Here is a 15403-nt window from a genome sequence, read left to right as displayed (position 1 = left end):
TGTTTAAGATAGAGACACTCACACTCAGCATTACATGAGTTTACATGAGTTCATGTTTGACTGCTGTTGTTTTAAGCCCAGACTCTTTTTCCAGGTTAAATATCAACAAGACCAAGTCAAAACCTAGTATATGGCTGGACCGCTAGACGCTAGAGGCCTTTTAATTTGAAACAACGGATACAGGACGTGGTGGCATGTGGCAACCAAGTCCCCAGGAAGTGCGCCAGGCTTTGTCCAATTTGACAGGGCCTTTCTCAATAGCAAGCAGGCCGAGATCAGACTTGCGTACTTGTTAGTTCAGACTTGACAAGTTCGACTCAGGAGTACAAACTTCCGAGGACAGGAGGACACAGTACAATCATTCTGCAATTGGAAGAGCAGCGTACTTACTGACAGCAGCAGCTCAGCTTCAACACAACTACCTGACTGTAATGTGACAAAATAATCTCAACTCAAAGCTCCATTAACACTCTTTTTCTCACAAAAAATAAGCTCATTGACAGAGAGATGCAGCAAATTATGTTATTCAGTCTGTAATGTAGCTATAATAAAATCCACTGACTGTTGTGTAGCTTAATAAAATCAAATTTAATATACACTGATCTGTTCATTTCAATACATTTATATTTACTGAAATGTGGTGATATCTGTACATATACAGCCCCAGAGGCAGTGTTGTTGATCTGTTCAACAAAAACATGAAGCTTCACTTTAGGTTCAGACAACCTAATGCGGCAGCCACAATTGTTAAATTCATCTGTGAGACCAACGTTTATCTTCCAAAAGGAATTATATCAAAATGGTATGAAGACATTAGAGCCAGCAGTAAATTAACAAAGAGTTGTTTATTGGATGATGTTCTCTCCAGGATGATGACGTAGGAGTCGGACTGATGCTGCGAGATAACCGGCTGCTCTCACACAGCCGACGACTCCTCACATCTCCGAAAACATCGGAGCAAATTTCCAGATAGGCGTTATTTGGATAAACTGACCTCATATTGGGAATCTAAATCGTTACTCCCTCGCCTGAAAAAATATTAAAACCTAATGAAGTGACATGTTAACAGTCCTTCAGCAAAAATTACAACAGCTGAATCTCCGCCATCACTACCGGTTGGTGCGAAATGCATTCTGGGAGACTTAGCTTTGGCCCACCAATGACTTCAGTCAGTGACTCACTCAGTTAAGGCCATTCGCATGTGTAGGGCTGGCCCTGTTGTTGCAGTCCAGCCAAAAAAAATAGGTGACCATCTCTTTAAATGAGAGAGAAAATGAATTCTGGCATTTTGCAGTTTTCACTGTGAATGAAATATTTATCTCCCTGCAACTCTTGCAAAACAATTTTGCATCATTAACCTATTTTTGACAAACGCAGAACATGACAAGCACCCTCATTTTACCAGAGGAGTCTGCATCTTTCAATCTGCATCAGCTACAGTACATATAAAGACTAAAAACAACCTTGGAATTTACCTACAGCAGCAAAACTAATGTCAGATTGAGGTCTGATAGTGTCTGAATCACCTAATTTCCTGCCTTGACATGGAAAGACTTTTATAGAGTGGCTGTATTCTGTGGAATATTACCATCATCAAATACAGGAGATGCTGAATAGCGCTACCTTCAACCTGCAATTTGTCACCATCTCCTCTCTATGCACACACAACACATGCCTTCATACACTCTCTGCCACACACACACTCCTGTCTGATTTATGTGGTGATCTGCAGAGCTTGGGAAGAAAGGCACCATATTTTACTTAAGATTCACAGCCTGAGGCTAAAAGAGTCAAACACACAAGTCAGCTGAGCAACAGCACTGCTGAGGTCAAATCCGACTCAGACACTCTGCCCACACTGCAGAGCTGTCTCACCAAACCACAGCGAGAGGCAGAGAGAGGAGAGAGAGGCAGAAAAAAAAAGTGTTTAGGTGTGTGGGAGAGAAGTAGAAGCAAACGAATTATCTTCCATTCATGGCATTTGAAAGCATTAGAAGTTGAACATTTGAGTATTTGTGAGTATGACAGAAAAAGTGAGAGGCAGACAATAGGACAAACTGTGGGGAGAAAGAAAGAAGGAGAGGAGACAAAAAAAAAAAAACTGTGGGTACTGTCAGTAAACTCTCAGCAGGTAGCCGACAGCATTTATTCATAGATCCTATCGGGTTTGCTTGTGACTTCTTCTGTATGACTTAGAGATAAGTCTGGAAACTGAGGATCAAATTTGAGATGTGCAGCGCAAGCTCACTGAAAACATACTGCAGGCTTGGCAGAAGGTGCTTCAGATGGTGCTGGCAAGAATGGATTTATGAAACGCAAGAATATGACGGCAACGGAAGGCATATGAGTCTGGGTTTTAAGGCAGAAAAGTGGGATTTTGTGTTTACAGCAGTAGGTTATCAACAAGATTAAAAGCTGTGTCAAGTACAAGATAATAAATGTTGCATATAAGCAGGTCTGGACAATATGGCTGAAATCAATGTTAGATATTATTATGAATACTTTACAGATATTGATATACCACAATATAGCAAATGTAAGCTAAACAATGTGAAATAATCAAATCAATATTTAATGCAATGAACTGTGTTTCACTGCCATGTGTTACATTAGACAAAACTATATGTAATACAAAAGCTGTTTTGTTGCAACAGAATATTGTAAAAGGATAATAGTATGTTCATGTCATCATGATACGAGTCCCTTGAAAGTCGATAAGCAATTTGAATTATTGCCAAGCCTTTCTAGATAGAGTCCATGTCTTTGGAGGCTGTTACATATCATATGTTCTGTCTACTCAAACTTTTAACATCAAAACGGGTAAAAGAATTGAGCAACAAAAGGAATAAAGTTGTTTTTAAAACCACAAATGTGTGGAAAAAGCAATTTGTGCTGAAAAAGTGAGCAGTATGATGAAAAATAATGAAGTCGTGGCGGATGAGAAAATGAATACAAACATACATATCAAAACACACCTGTACTTCATGCCAGTGTGTTTCCCCGTTGACTCCTTGAGTGAGATGTGGCGTGGGGTGAACGAGCCGAAGCTGCGGGCGATGATGGCCACGGTGCGGAACTTGGCCCTGGCTTGGTTAACCACGTTGGGGCTGGTGGCGCTCTGCTTGCCGTGGTCCCCATTCCCCCTCTTCAGGTTGTGGTCCGTACAGGCAATGGACACCTGCATGGCTGAGCTTCAGTCAAGGGAGCAGAGCCCGAGCCGCAGAGGAAAAGTACAGATGGGACGGAGGGAATGGAAACAGAAACTGGCCGGGGGAGCCTAAAGCCTGTTTTTAAAATCTCTTGATTCAGCGTCTCGTTCCCTTTTATCGAAAGTCTGTGTTCAGGCTCTCCTGTTTCTTTTGAAGTTTTCTTTCCTTTCCTTGAAAATGGATTAGGTCTTCAGTCGCTCACTTCCAAACGCCGTGTCTCCATGTGCCTCACTTCCTTCCGTGAGGCAAAATAAAGCTGCAAAAGCTTTTGCTCTGTTTTTTTTTTTTTAACTCTCACATCAAGTCTTCCATGTTAAGTCTTTCCTTATAGAAGAAAGGCAGCGGAACAGGTCAATCATCAAAAGCCTGCAAAGAACAAAGACTCCTCAGTTCTTTGAGGGATCCCCAATTTATTCCCCCACCGGTCTTCCCTTCTCCTCTCCTGTGTCCTGCCTGTGATGCCGAGCTCTGGGAAATTTCTAACAGGCTTTCAGCTGCAGAATGACAATCAGAGGAGCTGGAGGGAGTCCAGAGGGATGGAAGAGGAACGAAAGAGAGAGAGAGAGAGAGAGAGAGAGAGAGAGAGAAACGTAGATGCGACCCAGGCGCTGCGCTCTCCCTGCTCTGACTGTGGAAAGAGAGAGCGAGCGATAGCATGTGAGAGAGGAGAGAGGAGGGTGAAGGAGGAGGGGACAGGGTCAGAGAATGGATAAGGAGACAGGGCAGAGAGGAAGGAGGGAAACAAGGTGGGGAGAGGGAGGTGAGGGGGGGGGGAGGGAGTCGCTCTCAGGTCCTGGCAGGGTGCACCATCACACTTGCGCCATCAGCACTTTTTCCCCGTCTTGTCACTTCTTCTCCTCTCCTCAGTCTTCTTCTCCGTTCCTCTTCACTCTCTTCAGCTCTCCTTTGCTCTCGCCTGATGATGTTAACACGTGTCTCTAATATGCTTGTGCCCCAGTTTCTCCCTCTTTCTCCCCTTTTTTTTGTCTCCAACGCTCTCTGATATTTGCTCTATGTTCATTACTCGGATGCTCCCCTCTTTTTTGCTCCCTTTTCCTCTTGTTTTTGTTTTTCTCAGCAGGGCAGCTCCTTCGCCGACAGCACACTTTCAGGGAAGTGAGAAGCATGTGGTGCAACACACAGCTCTCTCTCTCTCTCTCTCTCTCTCACACTCACTCCCACTCTCTTTCTGTCTCTCTCTCGCTCTCTCTAGCTCCCACTCTACCTGTCTCACTTACCGTGTCGCTCAGTTTTTCTCACCTGTCACCCATCTTTGAAGGTTCCATCCTCTCTTCCTCCACCAATAATTCCCATGAAGCTAAGCTGTTTCCCTTTATTCCCGCTGCAGGTGGTATTCCTTTTTCTTCTTCTTTATCTCCTTTTCTCTCTGCTTTATGGGTTCTGTAGTTACTCTTCACAAGTAACAATAATCAGTTGGCTCAATGTCCTTCAGCTGTTGTAGCAGTATAAATCCTGGCACTTTAACTGTGACACCTTTTGGAGATTTTCCAAGTAAAAAGGAGAAATGTTGGCACGTTGCTTTTCTTTTGATTTCACTATATATGGGAGACAACATATATATATATATATTGTTATTCCTAGACCAAACTAATATTGTTCAGGTGTCGTCATTTTTCTGAATTTTTCACGCTTTTTAAAAATTATGGTAATCATGTGTTGCGATGGGAAAAACAGCTACAGTACGTGCAAGTCAGAAACATATATTTGCTGACATTAAGTAATCATTTTCTCCCCAAATCCCCTCACACACTGAACATACAACCCCCACAGGCAGCTACAAATCAAAGCGAACGAGAGAGAGGATGGATGGACGAGATGGGGGGAGGTGTGGAGAGATTGGAATCAGGAGAAAGAAAAGGACTAAAAACATCCGGCTGAGGCGTAACAGAGCTATGAAGAGAACGAATTAATGTTTCTGTGTGTGTGTGTGTTTGATTACAGCGTATCCAAGTGTGTCTGCATGCCAGTGACTACTGTATGTGTGTGTGTGTGTGTGTGCATGCAGATGTGTGTGTTTACAGAGTAAGGTGTTTATGATGTGTGCTATACAGTAATTCTATAAGGGGTGTCAAACGGAGGTAAATGGAGCATTTTGCTGCAGGGTCTCTCAATAGACCCTTTTTTCTGTGTGTGTATGTGCGTTTATGTGTGTACAGTGGATGAGCACATGTGGTGTAAATGTCAGCACTGCGGTACTTGTGCATGCTAGTGTTTAGACAGAAGTCTAAATACAGTATTTATTGATGTTGGTTCTTTCCATTGTCTGATGTTTGAACTGTAACAACTGTTAAATGTTGAATGTTAACACTTGAAAAAGACTGCGCCAACAGAAATCCACAAGCAAGAGGACACGGTTGTGAGTGTCATGTTAACCTCAGTGTTGTCAATTTCTGTTTCCTTTGAGTTTTCCAACATCAGCATGTAAACATAGCCGCGGGTTCAAGGACAAAGGCTCTACTGTACAGCATAAATGTGGTCCATCTTTTTCACTCTTCACACAGCACAGTTCAGTTGGGGTTTGTTTTACAGAGACACAGGACAGCTGTAACATCAGTTCTTTCAGTAGTAGTAGTTTCAGCACTGATACCAAAATGTTTCATGTTGTTTAGACACAAGACGCTGTATAAAGAACTTTTTCAGAGATAAAATACAACCTAAAACTTGTTTAAGCAAATGCAAATCAGATCATGTCAAATATGACCAGCCAGTCAAAGCCAGCTTTCAGAGCTTGACAGCTTTCGATACTCAGCGCTATCAACATATTTTAGTAAGAAAGTATTAAGGTTCAGTACCAAGCTCTACCTGTTGTGAAGAGTGGAGCAGAGCAGGTAGACCCAAACGCAGGAGACTGCAGGCAACAGGAACTTGAAGAGTAAATATTTATTCTGGTCTGAGTGCGATCAGAGCAAAACTGAACTGAACAGAACAACATAGAACAACATAGAACAAAGGATCCAACAAGACTGAACTGAAAACCGGGACTTAAATACAAAGTGAACTAATGAGGGAATGGGGAACAGGTGACTAGGCAGAGAACAGGCAAGGAACTGATGGGTTGGCGAAAACACTGGGAGCAGGAAAGGACTAATGAGGCTGAAGGAAAAACAGAAAACCAAAAACCCAGAAAACACAATAAGTAGACTCAAGAAAGCCTTAAAAGCCAGCAGGCCAAATGAAAACAGAAAATCACTCTGCTACAGAATTAAGATAATCGAGTAACATACTGACTCTTAAAGACCTAAAAAATGAGACGGGGCAAAAACTGAAACACCACCACTTAGAGTGTGAATTGCTTGAAAAGCACTAAACATTCTCAAAATAATCTGGTCATTAAAAAAACATTTTCATTCTCAACCAGGTGAAGGCAAAAGTATTTCAGATTTCACTTCAGTTCTGTATGCTGTTCCAATCAAGCACATGTATTACGAGCTAGGCAGTAAAATATCTGGACAAAAGTTCAATGCAAGAAGCAACAATCCTTCTCCCATTCAGTCCAGTCTAAACAGACAGGTAGAAAAGTCTAAAGGCATCTGGTGGACTGGTGGAGAATGACAACGGAGGGACATAGAGCTAGATGTGACACTTCCCAAGCAATCCATGCTAGCAGCTGTGTAAGGCTTATGCACTGTGGTGCTCTGAGCTAAATGCTAACGTCAGCCTGCCAACATGGGTACCCACAATGACAATGCTAACATGCTGATGGTAAGTACGTATAATGTTTAGCATGTGCACTAACTTAGTTTAGTGTGTTAGCACGCTAACATTTGCTAGTTTGTGGTAAAACAAAGTACAGCTGAGGCTAATGGGAATGTCAATGTTACAGGTATTTGGTCGTAAACAAAAGTATTGAATAAATTAAAATTTTGACCTGAACATAGTACTAGAGGGAAAGTAAGAAGATCACCAATGTTATTACAATTCATCCCGAGGGAGACATCAATATCTGTACAAAATATTGTGCCAATCCAACCAATAATTATTGAGATATTTCTGTCTGGACCAAAGTGATGGACTGACCAACCAAAGAACATTTCTATCCACAGAGTCATGCTGGTAGTGTGGCTACAAAGTAATTTTGAGTAGCAAAGTTGCAAAGAGTTTTATTCACATATTCAAACAAAGCTGTAACGTGTCATCGCTACAGGGATTTTAGGTGTGCGGGCTGGCTTCTAGGTTGGGAGCACCACCGCCTATAGGTAGGGTTAGAGAGAGCTCCCCCCCTTTATAAGGACAGGTGTGGGCAATTAGGGCCTCTAACTGTGGATCACGTCTTTTTTCATTGTCTCAAATATACAAGACAAAGACCGTTTAAGAGTGAACTTGAACATAAAGGGATTGAACACATTGACTTGAAAACACTCTGATCCTGGAAATTCAATTTTAAAACATGTCTTCACTTATCTACAAAGCACAGGTTTAATAACAAGGATTTAAGAACTATGTAATTCAACAGTTGGTGGCAGAAGTGGTCCAAATGGTGGCAATTCACCATTAAACAGGAAGAGGAAGAAGAAGAAGAAAAAGATGATGATGATGATGATGAAGATTAGCACCTCTTTTGTCTGAGGCCTGGTAGATGTGTGGTAGGACTGCTTTGTTTGTGCAGGTAAGGGAGATTTGGAGAGAATGTATTTCATTGGGAATTTAACTGGTTTTCTTGCATATAGAGGTGTGGTGCAGCTGTTTCCCAATTGATCCAGTTTGATGAATGTTCTTTAGCCCCATGCTGAAGAGGTAGGCCACTGATTAATCTGGTGTTTGTTTAATTTCACTATGCTATATTAGTGATATGTCCAATCTAACCCGTTGGGAAAAGAGCCAGCTTTCGCCTCTCCCCTGTTTGAGCCACAGTACAGAACCAGTCATCTTAACTTGTACCACTTTTTAGCAGGGCTTCCTGTCAAGAAAGGTAACCTAAACTGGTATGATAATGTAGGAGGGTTATTCCCTCCGAGGTATTTTTGCCAGTTGATATAATTGACTCGTGGTTTCCTTTTGCAGATTTAGTGCCAGACTGCTGCTTTGCCTGGAGCAATGTAACAATGTTGTTTAGTTAAAGTGCCTCATACCTAAAACCAACTGAACCCTCTAATATTGTATTTGATTTTGATCTCTTTCCCAGGCAGTGGGAAGACCTGCAGGGAGTACTCGTGGTATACACACCCATCCTTGCATGCAGTGTGGTAGATCTGAAGGGTGGTGGTCACTTTAACCAGTTTGTAGATTTAACCCCATCTTTATTGCAGTGCAGGTTGCAGAGTTTGCAGTGTTTACGGTGTGCACACATGGTGGTTTCTGTTGGGGTCTGCGATAGAATCTCCCCACAGTTAGTACCCTGTCTTAATTAATTAATTTATTAGCATTGTAAAATAAAAGGCCTTTGTCTTAGACTTAGAATTGTTTAATCTTCAGGTCTTCTACTGCAACCATCATCCCATTTTAATAATAAATGCTAAGTTTTGAATTGAATTCACGCCTCCGGCTCTTCTTGAAACTGCAAAATAATTTGTTCATGCAAAGGTAGTTGAGGCCTACTTTGGCCAGTGGGTTTCTGTAGAGACATCTCTGTCCTCCCCCCTCTGTACACTGGATTGGGTCACAATAGGTAAAAGAAATGGGTGCAATCAGTCTATAAACATGACACGATGAATTCATTCATGCTACTAACCCCATTACTGGAGCTCCTGCTAAACTGACCTTTTCTAAATAGGGCTTTGGAATCACTCAATATGGGTCTTTTGGGATAAAGTGATAAACCAGGGCCAGAGCTGCCTGTTGAGGTAATTGGTTATATCTGACTATGCCTGATTTGGATTTAGTCCATTGTTTTAAACTGCTATATTTTCATCGATTTGATTTGAACAGCACAAAAACTCATTTTTCCTCTTCAATCACCTCTTTAATCAGCTCATCTGCACCACTATCTTCAACCCACTTTATCTTTTTATCTTTATCTCGGAATACAGTTGTAAACATTGAAATAATACTTGTCCTTGATTAACAAGGATGATTACTGTAATATGTATTTTTAATGAGTAGTGTATATTGTGTATCGTCTGTGTGGAGGAGGGGGTCACATGGCGTGGGTTTTTTTTGTGTTTGTTTTTTTTTTTTTTTTTAAATTTATTCCCATATCAGAAATGAACTCCTCATATTATCTCCACCCCTATTTTCCCATTTTACCTCACCGTACTGAGTAGAGCCTCAGATCAATCTCACACCTAATGGAAAAGCCGTTCCTCAGCAGCTCATTCCACATCGATCCCGTCCTGCTCCTCCTTCTCAAGGGAACTGCAGATTCCCGACCAATTCCACATATGGAATTGAATCTAGCTTAAAATGTTTCTGCGTGTAATCCTCTTCCCTCTAATGAGAAGCGGAAAAATGCTGAGTGAAAAAGAACTGTGGTTGCAAAGTGTGTTACTGTGCTGGAGAGTGTGCGATACATAGTACATGGACAACATTATGCATAGAGGTCGTACAGTACACGTCAGTCTCCCTCTATCACTGTCAAAACACAAAAACTGCTGGATGAAATTTGAAATGAAGGTCATCAAATGTGTGTCATTCAAGTAAATTGACTAATTTGATATTCAAACTGTGACTCATTCCTGTGACTTAAAATGCCCAGGCTCAACCTAAGTGACCTTATGTGGGATTTGTGTGCAGCTAGTTACTAGTTAGAGAAGAAAAGAGAAGGTCACTGAACTGAGTAAGAAAATGTGAATACCCAGAAATAAAGAAGACACACTCTCTTTCCTTCATAGCTACAATTTAGGGTTCATCACGGAGAAGGAAACTCCAAAAATGGTCAACAAAACAAGTTTTACAATGTCTTTCTTTCCTTAATAGTTTGAGTCAAATAATCAGTTGTCTGATATTTCTCTACATTTGAAGTTTTCTATCCTTCAATAGTTAATTTTTCTTTTGTTTTTTATTTATTTTCTTATAATGAACTAGCTTTTTTCAGCAGTATTTCAGATATGCAATCATATATGACTGAAATACATGTGACAGATGCAGTTTGTCAGATCAAAAATCAATAGTCATAAATGCCAAATATCCTTTTTACTCAAGTGTCAGATGAAGGGTGAAGGGTTAGTGTAGCACTGTCATGTGTCCAGCTCTGCGATTAACTCGTAGGTCTGTTAAGTTACAAAAATGATACAAAGGTTTCATGTTATAAACTAAATAAATATCTAATTTTTTTCTTCGTCATTTTCAAATTATTTTCCTGAAGGAAAATGATTTTGTTCCAGGTATAAAATGAGATAATCAAGCACAAACAAGCATCCAAAATAAAGATGCAATTTTCAAAAAATGTTCTGTATGTCAATCAAACTTGAAAATCAAAACAATTGATTCTATATTGGATTACATGACTTTGTCACGCTCTTGTACAGTAATCATCTAAATTGTCACTTCCAAGACTTTGCCATTACTGGCTATTAAAGGTCATGTTCAGATTGACATATTTCTCTTAACTCTGCCAATATAAACATTTAATTCTGGCTACTTCCATCTCCTCTGAGTGTTGATTTCTAGCTCTATTTGTGAAAGTCTTTAAGTTATAATAACACACAAAGAGACTATATCCCTTGACTTTGATACACAGGTTAGGTTTAGGGTCTGATGCAGGTCAGCTCCATGTCAAGAAATATGTCAAAGTAGGTGGAAATGAGTACTGCACTCCTCCCAGTACTACAGGAGGTTAAGAAGTTGTGGTAGATCATTAATCCGACTTTAAAGATCATTTACTGCTGGTTTGTTCCCTGAAATCTCCTCCAAGACACTATAGGTCTGATTTAAAGATTAATGATAATGGGTCTGTGTGTGTGAGATTTGTGATAGACCAGAACTATATACCGCTAAACTGACTCATTACCTTTACAGCCTGAGATCTCTGGCTCTGCTCTTCCAGCTGAGTTAAACCTAAACTGATGCAGCAGTCAGGCTCTCAGTCTTTGCAGCTGTGTCCCACAAAGCCACATGCACTGTAGATTTGTGTGAAATTTTTTGAATGGACCGACTGACTGCCCGCCAGACTTACATTAGCTGCTAAATGTGGCTAAAAATAAAATCTTGTGGGATTGAAACACCCATTTCTATAATTTAGTAGTCAGGTTGCACATATTTTAAGCCTTTTTCACCATTTTCCTGATTATCATCTGTGTTTAGTTTAGTTTTTTTCCAGCAGCTGCACCGTAAGCAGCAAGTGATGACACACTCATAACTCTGAGTGTAAGGCAGCGATTGTGTCCTACTTTTGCATCTATATGTGTATGTGTGTGTGTGTGTGTGTATTCTTCATGCTGGGTCATGAGCTTTGTCAGCAAAAGCCCACACACAACATGCTGAAATCCCCATGAGGTGCTCCACGCAATGTGTGAGTGTATACAGGATATGTATATGTACTGTGTTTATGTGTATGTGTGTGTGTCTTAAAAATGTTGTACAGTGATGCATTTGTACATCATCTCCCAACTGTCTAGTCAATCCGCAGGTCAATGCTACCGGAACCAACAATGACGTGAATATACTGTCCATGATACACATGATGATCACACAACATTCAGGATTTTTCTTTGCTCAGCAGTGGACACAGAACACGCACATACATGTGCAGTTTGTGTGCTGAAGCTGACCAAACATGCATAAAAACTGCCACATTTAAAATTCAATATACACTGTAACACTCACAAAACCGTTCCTGAGGGAAACCATTTCAACATATGAAACCTAACCTACCTGTTTTTATGAAATGTAATAAAACACAGCATGGTACAAAACTGAGGGCTCTATTTTAACATGCAATCACCAAAAGACCAGTGTCAAACATTAGGTCAAGTGTTCACAAAATTGTAGATATTTTTTTCTGCAATGTAATGATGCACATCAAGTTATATGCAACACATCTATAGCGCAATTGTTAAACATATAAATTAAATTCATGCATTCAGTACAATTCATGTCCATCACCCTGGTTATAAATGTACTCAAGTGACAATAATAAAAAACATTAACATGTTATAGTGCTGCTTTTGCTATTCTTTGCACCACCATGAAAATAGAGCCAGAGTATATATCAACGTATCCCAAAGCACATATATACGCTTGCATACACCCCCATTCACATCCCGTGCGACGTGTTATTTTTGCTGACTCGTCATCGCACGGTTTCTGAGTTGTGTTTCTTTAAATACATTAAATAGGAAGTGTGATAAATGTGCCTCAAACCAATGTTGCTCTGTCTAGATCATGACATACACATGCTTACAGTAGAACAGTACATACTGTACTTACGCCCTTGTCTGTGGCTTTGCTCAGAGGCGTCATGACGTAAGTTGACAGGGCAGCATCATGGATGTCAGCCCTCCTTATGACAGCCCTCCTGCCCATAGGACTGAGCTGTTCCCACTGCCATGAACTGAATCATTTGTGGCAGCTGTAAGTCCAATACAGACACTGCTGTAGAGTATTCTGACTCGTTTGTGTCCTTAAATTACTATCTGAACTGTATAGTAGGCAAAAACAAAGAATAAACTTCATGTACAATTAAGGAAAGAAAAAAGTTCACAACGTGACTGTTATTGGGGTTAGGGCTTGTTTTATCAACTGTTCAAGAACTTATTTTAATCTTCAAACTTTCAGAGTGCCACCCCTTGGAGAGTCGGGTACTTTAATAAGCTTCTCCAGGTGTTAGAACTAGGTTGAAAGCACTGATTTTTTCCACAGCATTTGTAGAAAACAATGGATTGAAAATAGTCTTTTCGAGGTTGTAAGATGACTTCACATTTCCTCAAATGTAGCAGTGTGGTTTGATACATTTATCTGAACCTCAACAGCAAAACACTGCGTTAAAAGTTTTTTTTTAAAAAGTTTGATTTTGTACCGCGTAGGGGGCACAGCCACCTTCCTTCGGCTCCATAGTTGCAAGGCATGCTGGATAAAAGGCACAAGAATACCACAGAGGAGAAAAATTACCAATTTGTGAATGAGGATATGCAGTAAGAGCTAACATGTCTGTCTCCAGGCTGAAGGAGGATGGTTTGAGACCCCTAGAGCTGGAAGGGATTATGCATATTGCTTTGGCAAAGATGATGCTTTCAAAGAGGCAGCTTGAATCACACAAAGGACGATATCTCTAAATACTACTTTCAACACAGTGTAGGAGTTCAACAGTCTAGTACTCCAGATATCAGATTGTATTTAACTTCCTCTCAACATATAAATGTGTTTCACTACTGAATATGTCAATTTAAATGTTTTAATGGAATAAAAAAAACATATAATATTCAAGCTTCATGCTGGCAAAAAAAACAATAGTCTGTCATTTTACACTGACAGCTCTATGGAGTTACAATACAAACATACACACGGAGTCACATTATCATTAAATCTTTCCCAGCCCTGCCACCCATGACTGAGGCCACAGGTCAAAGGGCAGAATGACAAGGTAAGAGGGAGAGCGTGAATGCTTCATTAGTCAATCATATCCATTAAAATCCATATAAGCAGCATTTCAATTTCACCCCGTTACCGTAGTGATCTGGCTCTCAGCACTAATGGTGACACCATGATCCTGTCAACACCTCCATCACATCCAGCACTGTTTAAGGCTGAAACAAAGTCAACAATAGGCAGCTGTGAACATGAGCTTACATGTTAGATTTTGTATTTCTAAATATGATATTGTGAAATTGTATCTAGATAGTATATTTATATAATTATACATAGAGTATATGATGTATGATATTATGATACATCTTCAGTTGCATCTATCATATAATTACTGTATGTATTTTAAGGGTAAACATAGGATCATCAGTAACTGTATACAGTAAATACTTTTTTTCTTTTCTATAGGACGTAGAGCTGAAACAATCGACAGAAAAAATGTGTCCATTTTTTTGATAATCGATTGATCATTTCAATAATTTGTCAAGCAAAAAACTCCAAACACTCTCTGGCTTCAACTTCTTCAATGTTTTCCTTCATAAAAAAAAACAAGCAATTTGATTTTAGTACCTTGAACTTTGAGAAATTGCAATGGATATTTTTTTACTGTTTTATAACATTTTATCAACCAACCTATTTTTTAACTGAGAAATGAATCTGCAGATTGATCTGTTATTTGCCGCGCTAGTAGGAGGACCATTTTAGGGTTACCAGGAGAACTTTTAGACCTTCAGCATATGACTCATATTTTAATTAAGGTCCATTTTTGGATAACTCATTAGTTACTCTGTGAGCATCCTCATACCCAATACAAATATTCAAAATATCATTATGGAAATTGTGAAAGTATTAAAATGTGAATATGAATATGGGAAAGTTACACTCATTACATGATTCAGCATATTGCCATATTGCAGTTATTGAAATAATCTTGGTGAGAGTTCAATGCATGAGTCACCGGGAACGGAGCATGATTGTATTTCCTGTTGAATTATTTAATATTAGCAGGGCATCCTGGGTAATAAGCTTGACACTCATGTACACATGCTTGCAGATACCCACTGAATGTCAGACATTACTCCTGGGGATTTTTTCCTGTATCATTTGTTCACTAAACCATGAGGTTTTATTGCACCAGGGTAGATCATGGGTCAAGGATACTACAGCCATAAGCGTATTACGGTGATGAGTCTTGGTCTTGGGGTCATCCTCCTGTCAATCATAGAGCACACTTATGTCCACTGAGTCTCAAATAAGAATTATCCACCCCCTCCCCCATCTCCTCATACAGGCAGAGCTGAGAGCATCTCGTCAGACGGAGCACACTGGGCTTAAGATGGACTGTAATGTGTTTGTAATGACCAATCACTGAGCTCTATAATTGTGTTTCATACACCTTAATTGTTTTGTTTTCTGCTAATTAAACTTTTGCACTGGGTTGAATTTCAATCTTTTCATTTTATAGATCACGACCAGGCAATTACAACGGTTACTACCCTGTGACAATATATTGAATATTCAGACATAATGGGAGGTAAAGATTTATTCATCACCTTAAGGAAAATACAAGCTAATTAAAATCATCACTCACTTATTTTCAGAGCTGCATTTAAAGACTCTTTCTGCATGCAACTTACATTTACTATATGTTGTAAAAGGCAGGCTAAACTCTATTTGATCCATATGAAAGCGGGTAAATTGGGTTGGTTCACTCT

At 39.9% G+C, this 15403-nt stretch overlaps 1 protein-coding gene across 8 annotated transcripts in view; it reads right to left on the bottom strand.

Annotated features, from left to right (window-relative positions):
* The window catches only part of kcnab1a (potassium voltage-gated channel subfamily A regulatory beta subunit 1a), a 125666-nt gene that overhangs the window by 79756 nt on the left and 30507 nt on the right, over positions 1–15403 (bottom strand). The window contains exon 2 of one of the 8 annotated variants that reach the window (XM_042413737.1): positions 13771–13849. The exons of 2 other annotated variants lie outside the window; for them this stretch is intronic. In XM_042413737.1, coding sequence (XP_042269671.1) covers positions 13771–13849 — 79 coding nt within the window. Of the gene's footprint in view, positions 1–2975; positions 3892–4469; positions 4718–6032; positions 6124–9418; positions 9585–13770; positions 13850–15403 lie in introns of those variants that run through there. 5 more of the 8 variants (XM_042413738.1, XM_042413739.1, XM_042413742.1 and 2 more) reach the window with 5 other exon arrangements.

Source organism: Thunnus maccoyii, chromosome 6 (genome assembly GCF_910596095.1).
Source record: "Thunnus maccoyii chromosome 6, fThuMac1.1, whole genome shotgun sequence".
Classification (NCBI taxonomy): Eukaryota; Metazoa; Chordata; class Actinopteri; order Scombriformes; family Scombridae; genus Thunnus; species Thunnus maccoyii.
The sequence above is the reverse complement of the archived record's forward strand: the minus strand, read 5'-3'. Positions and strand labels throughout refer to the sequence as shown.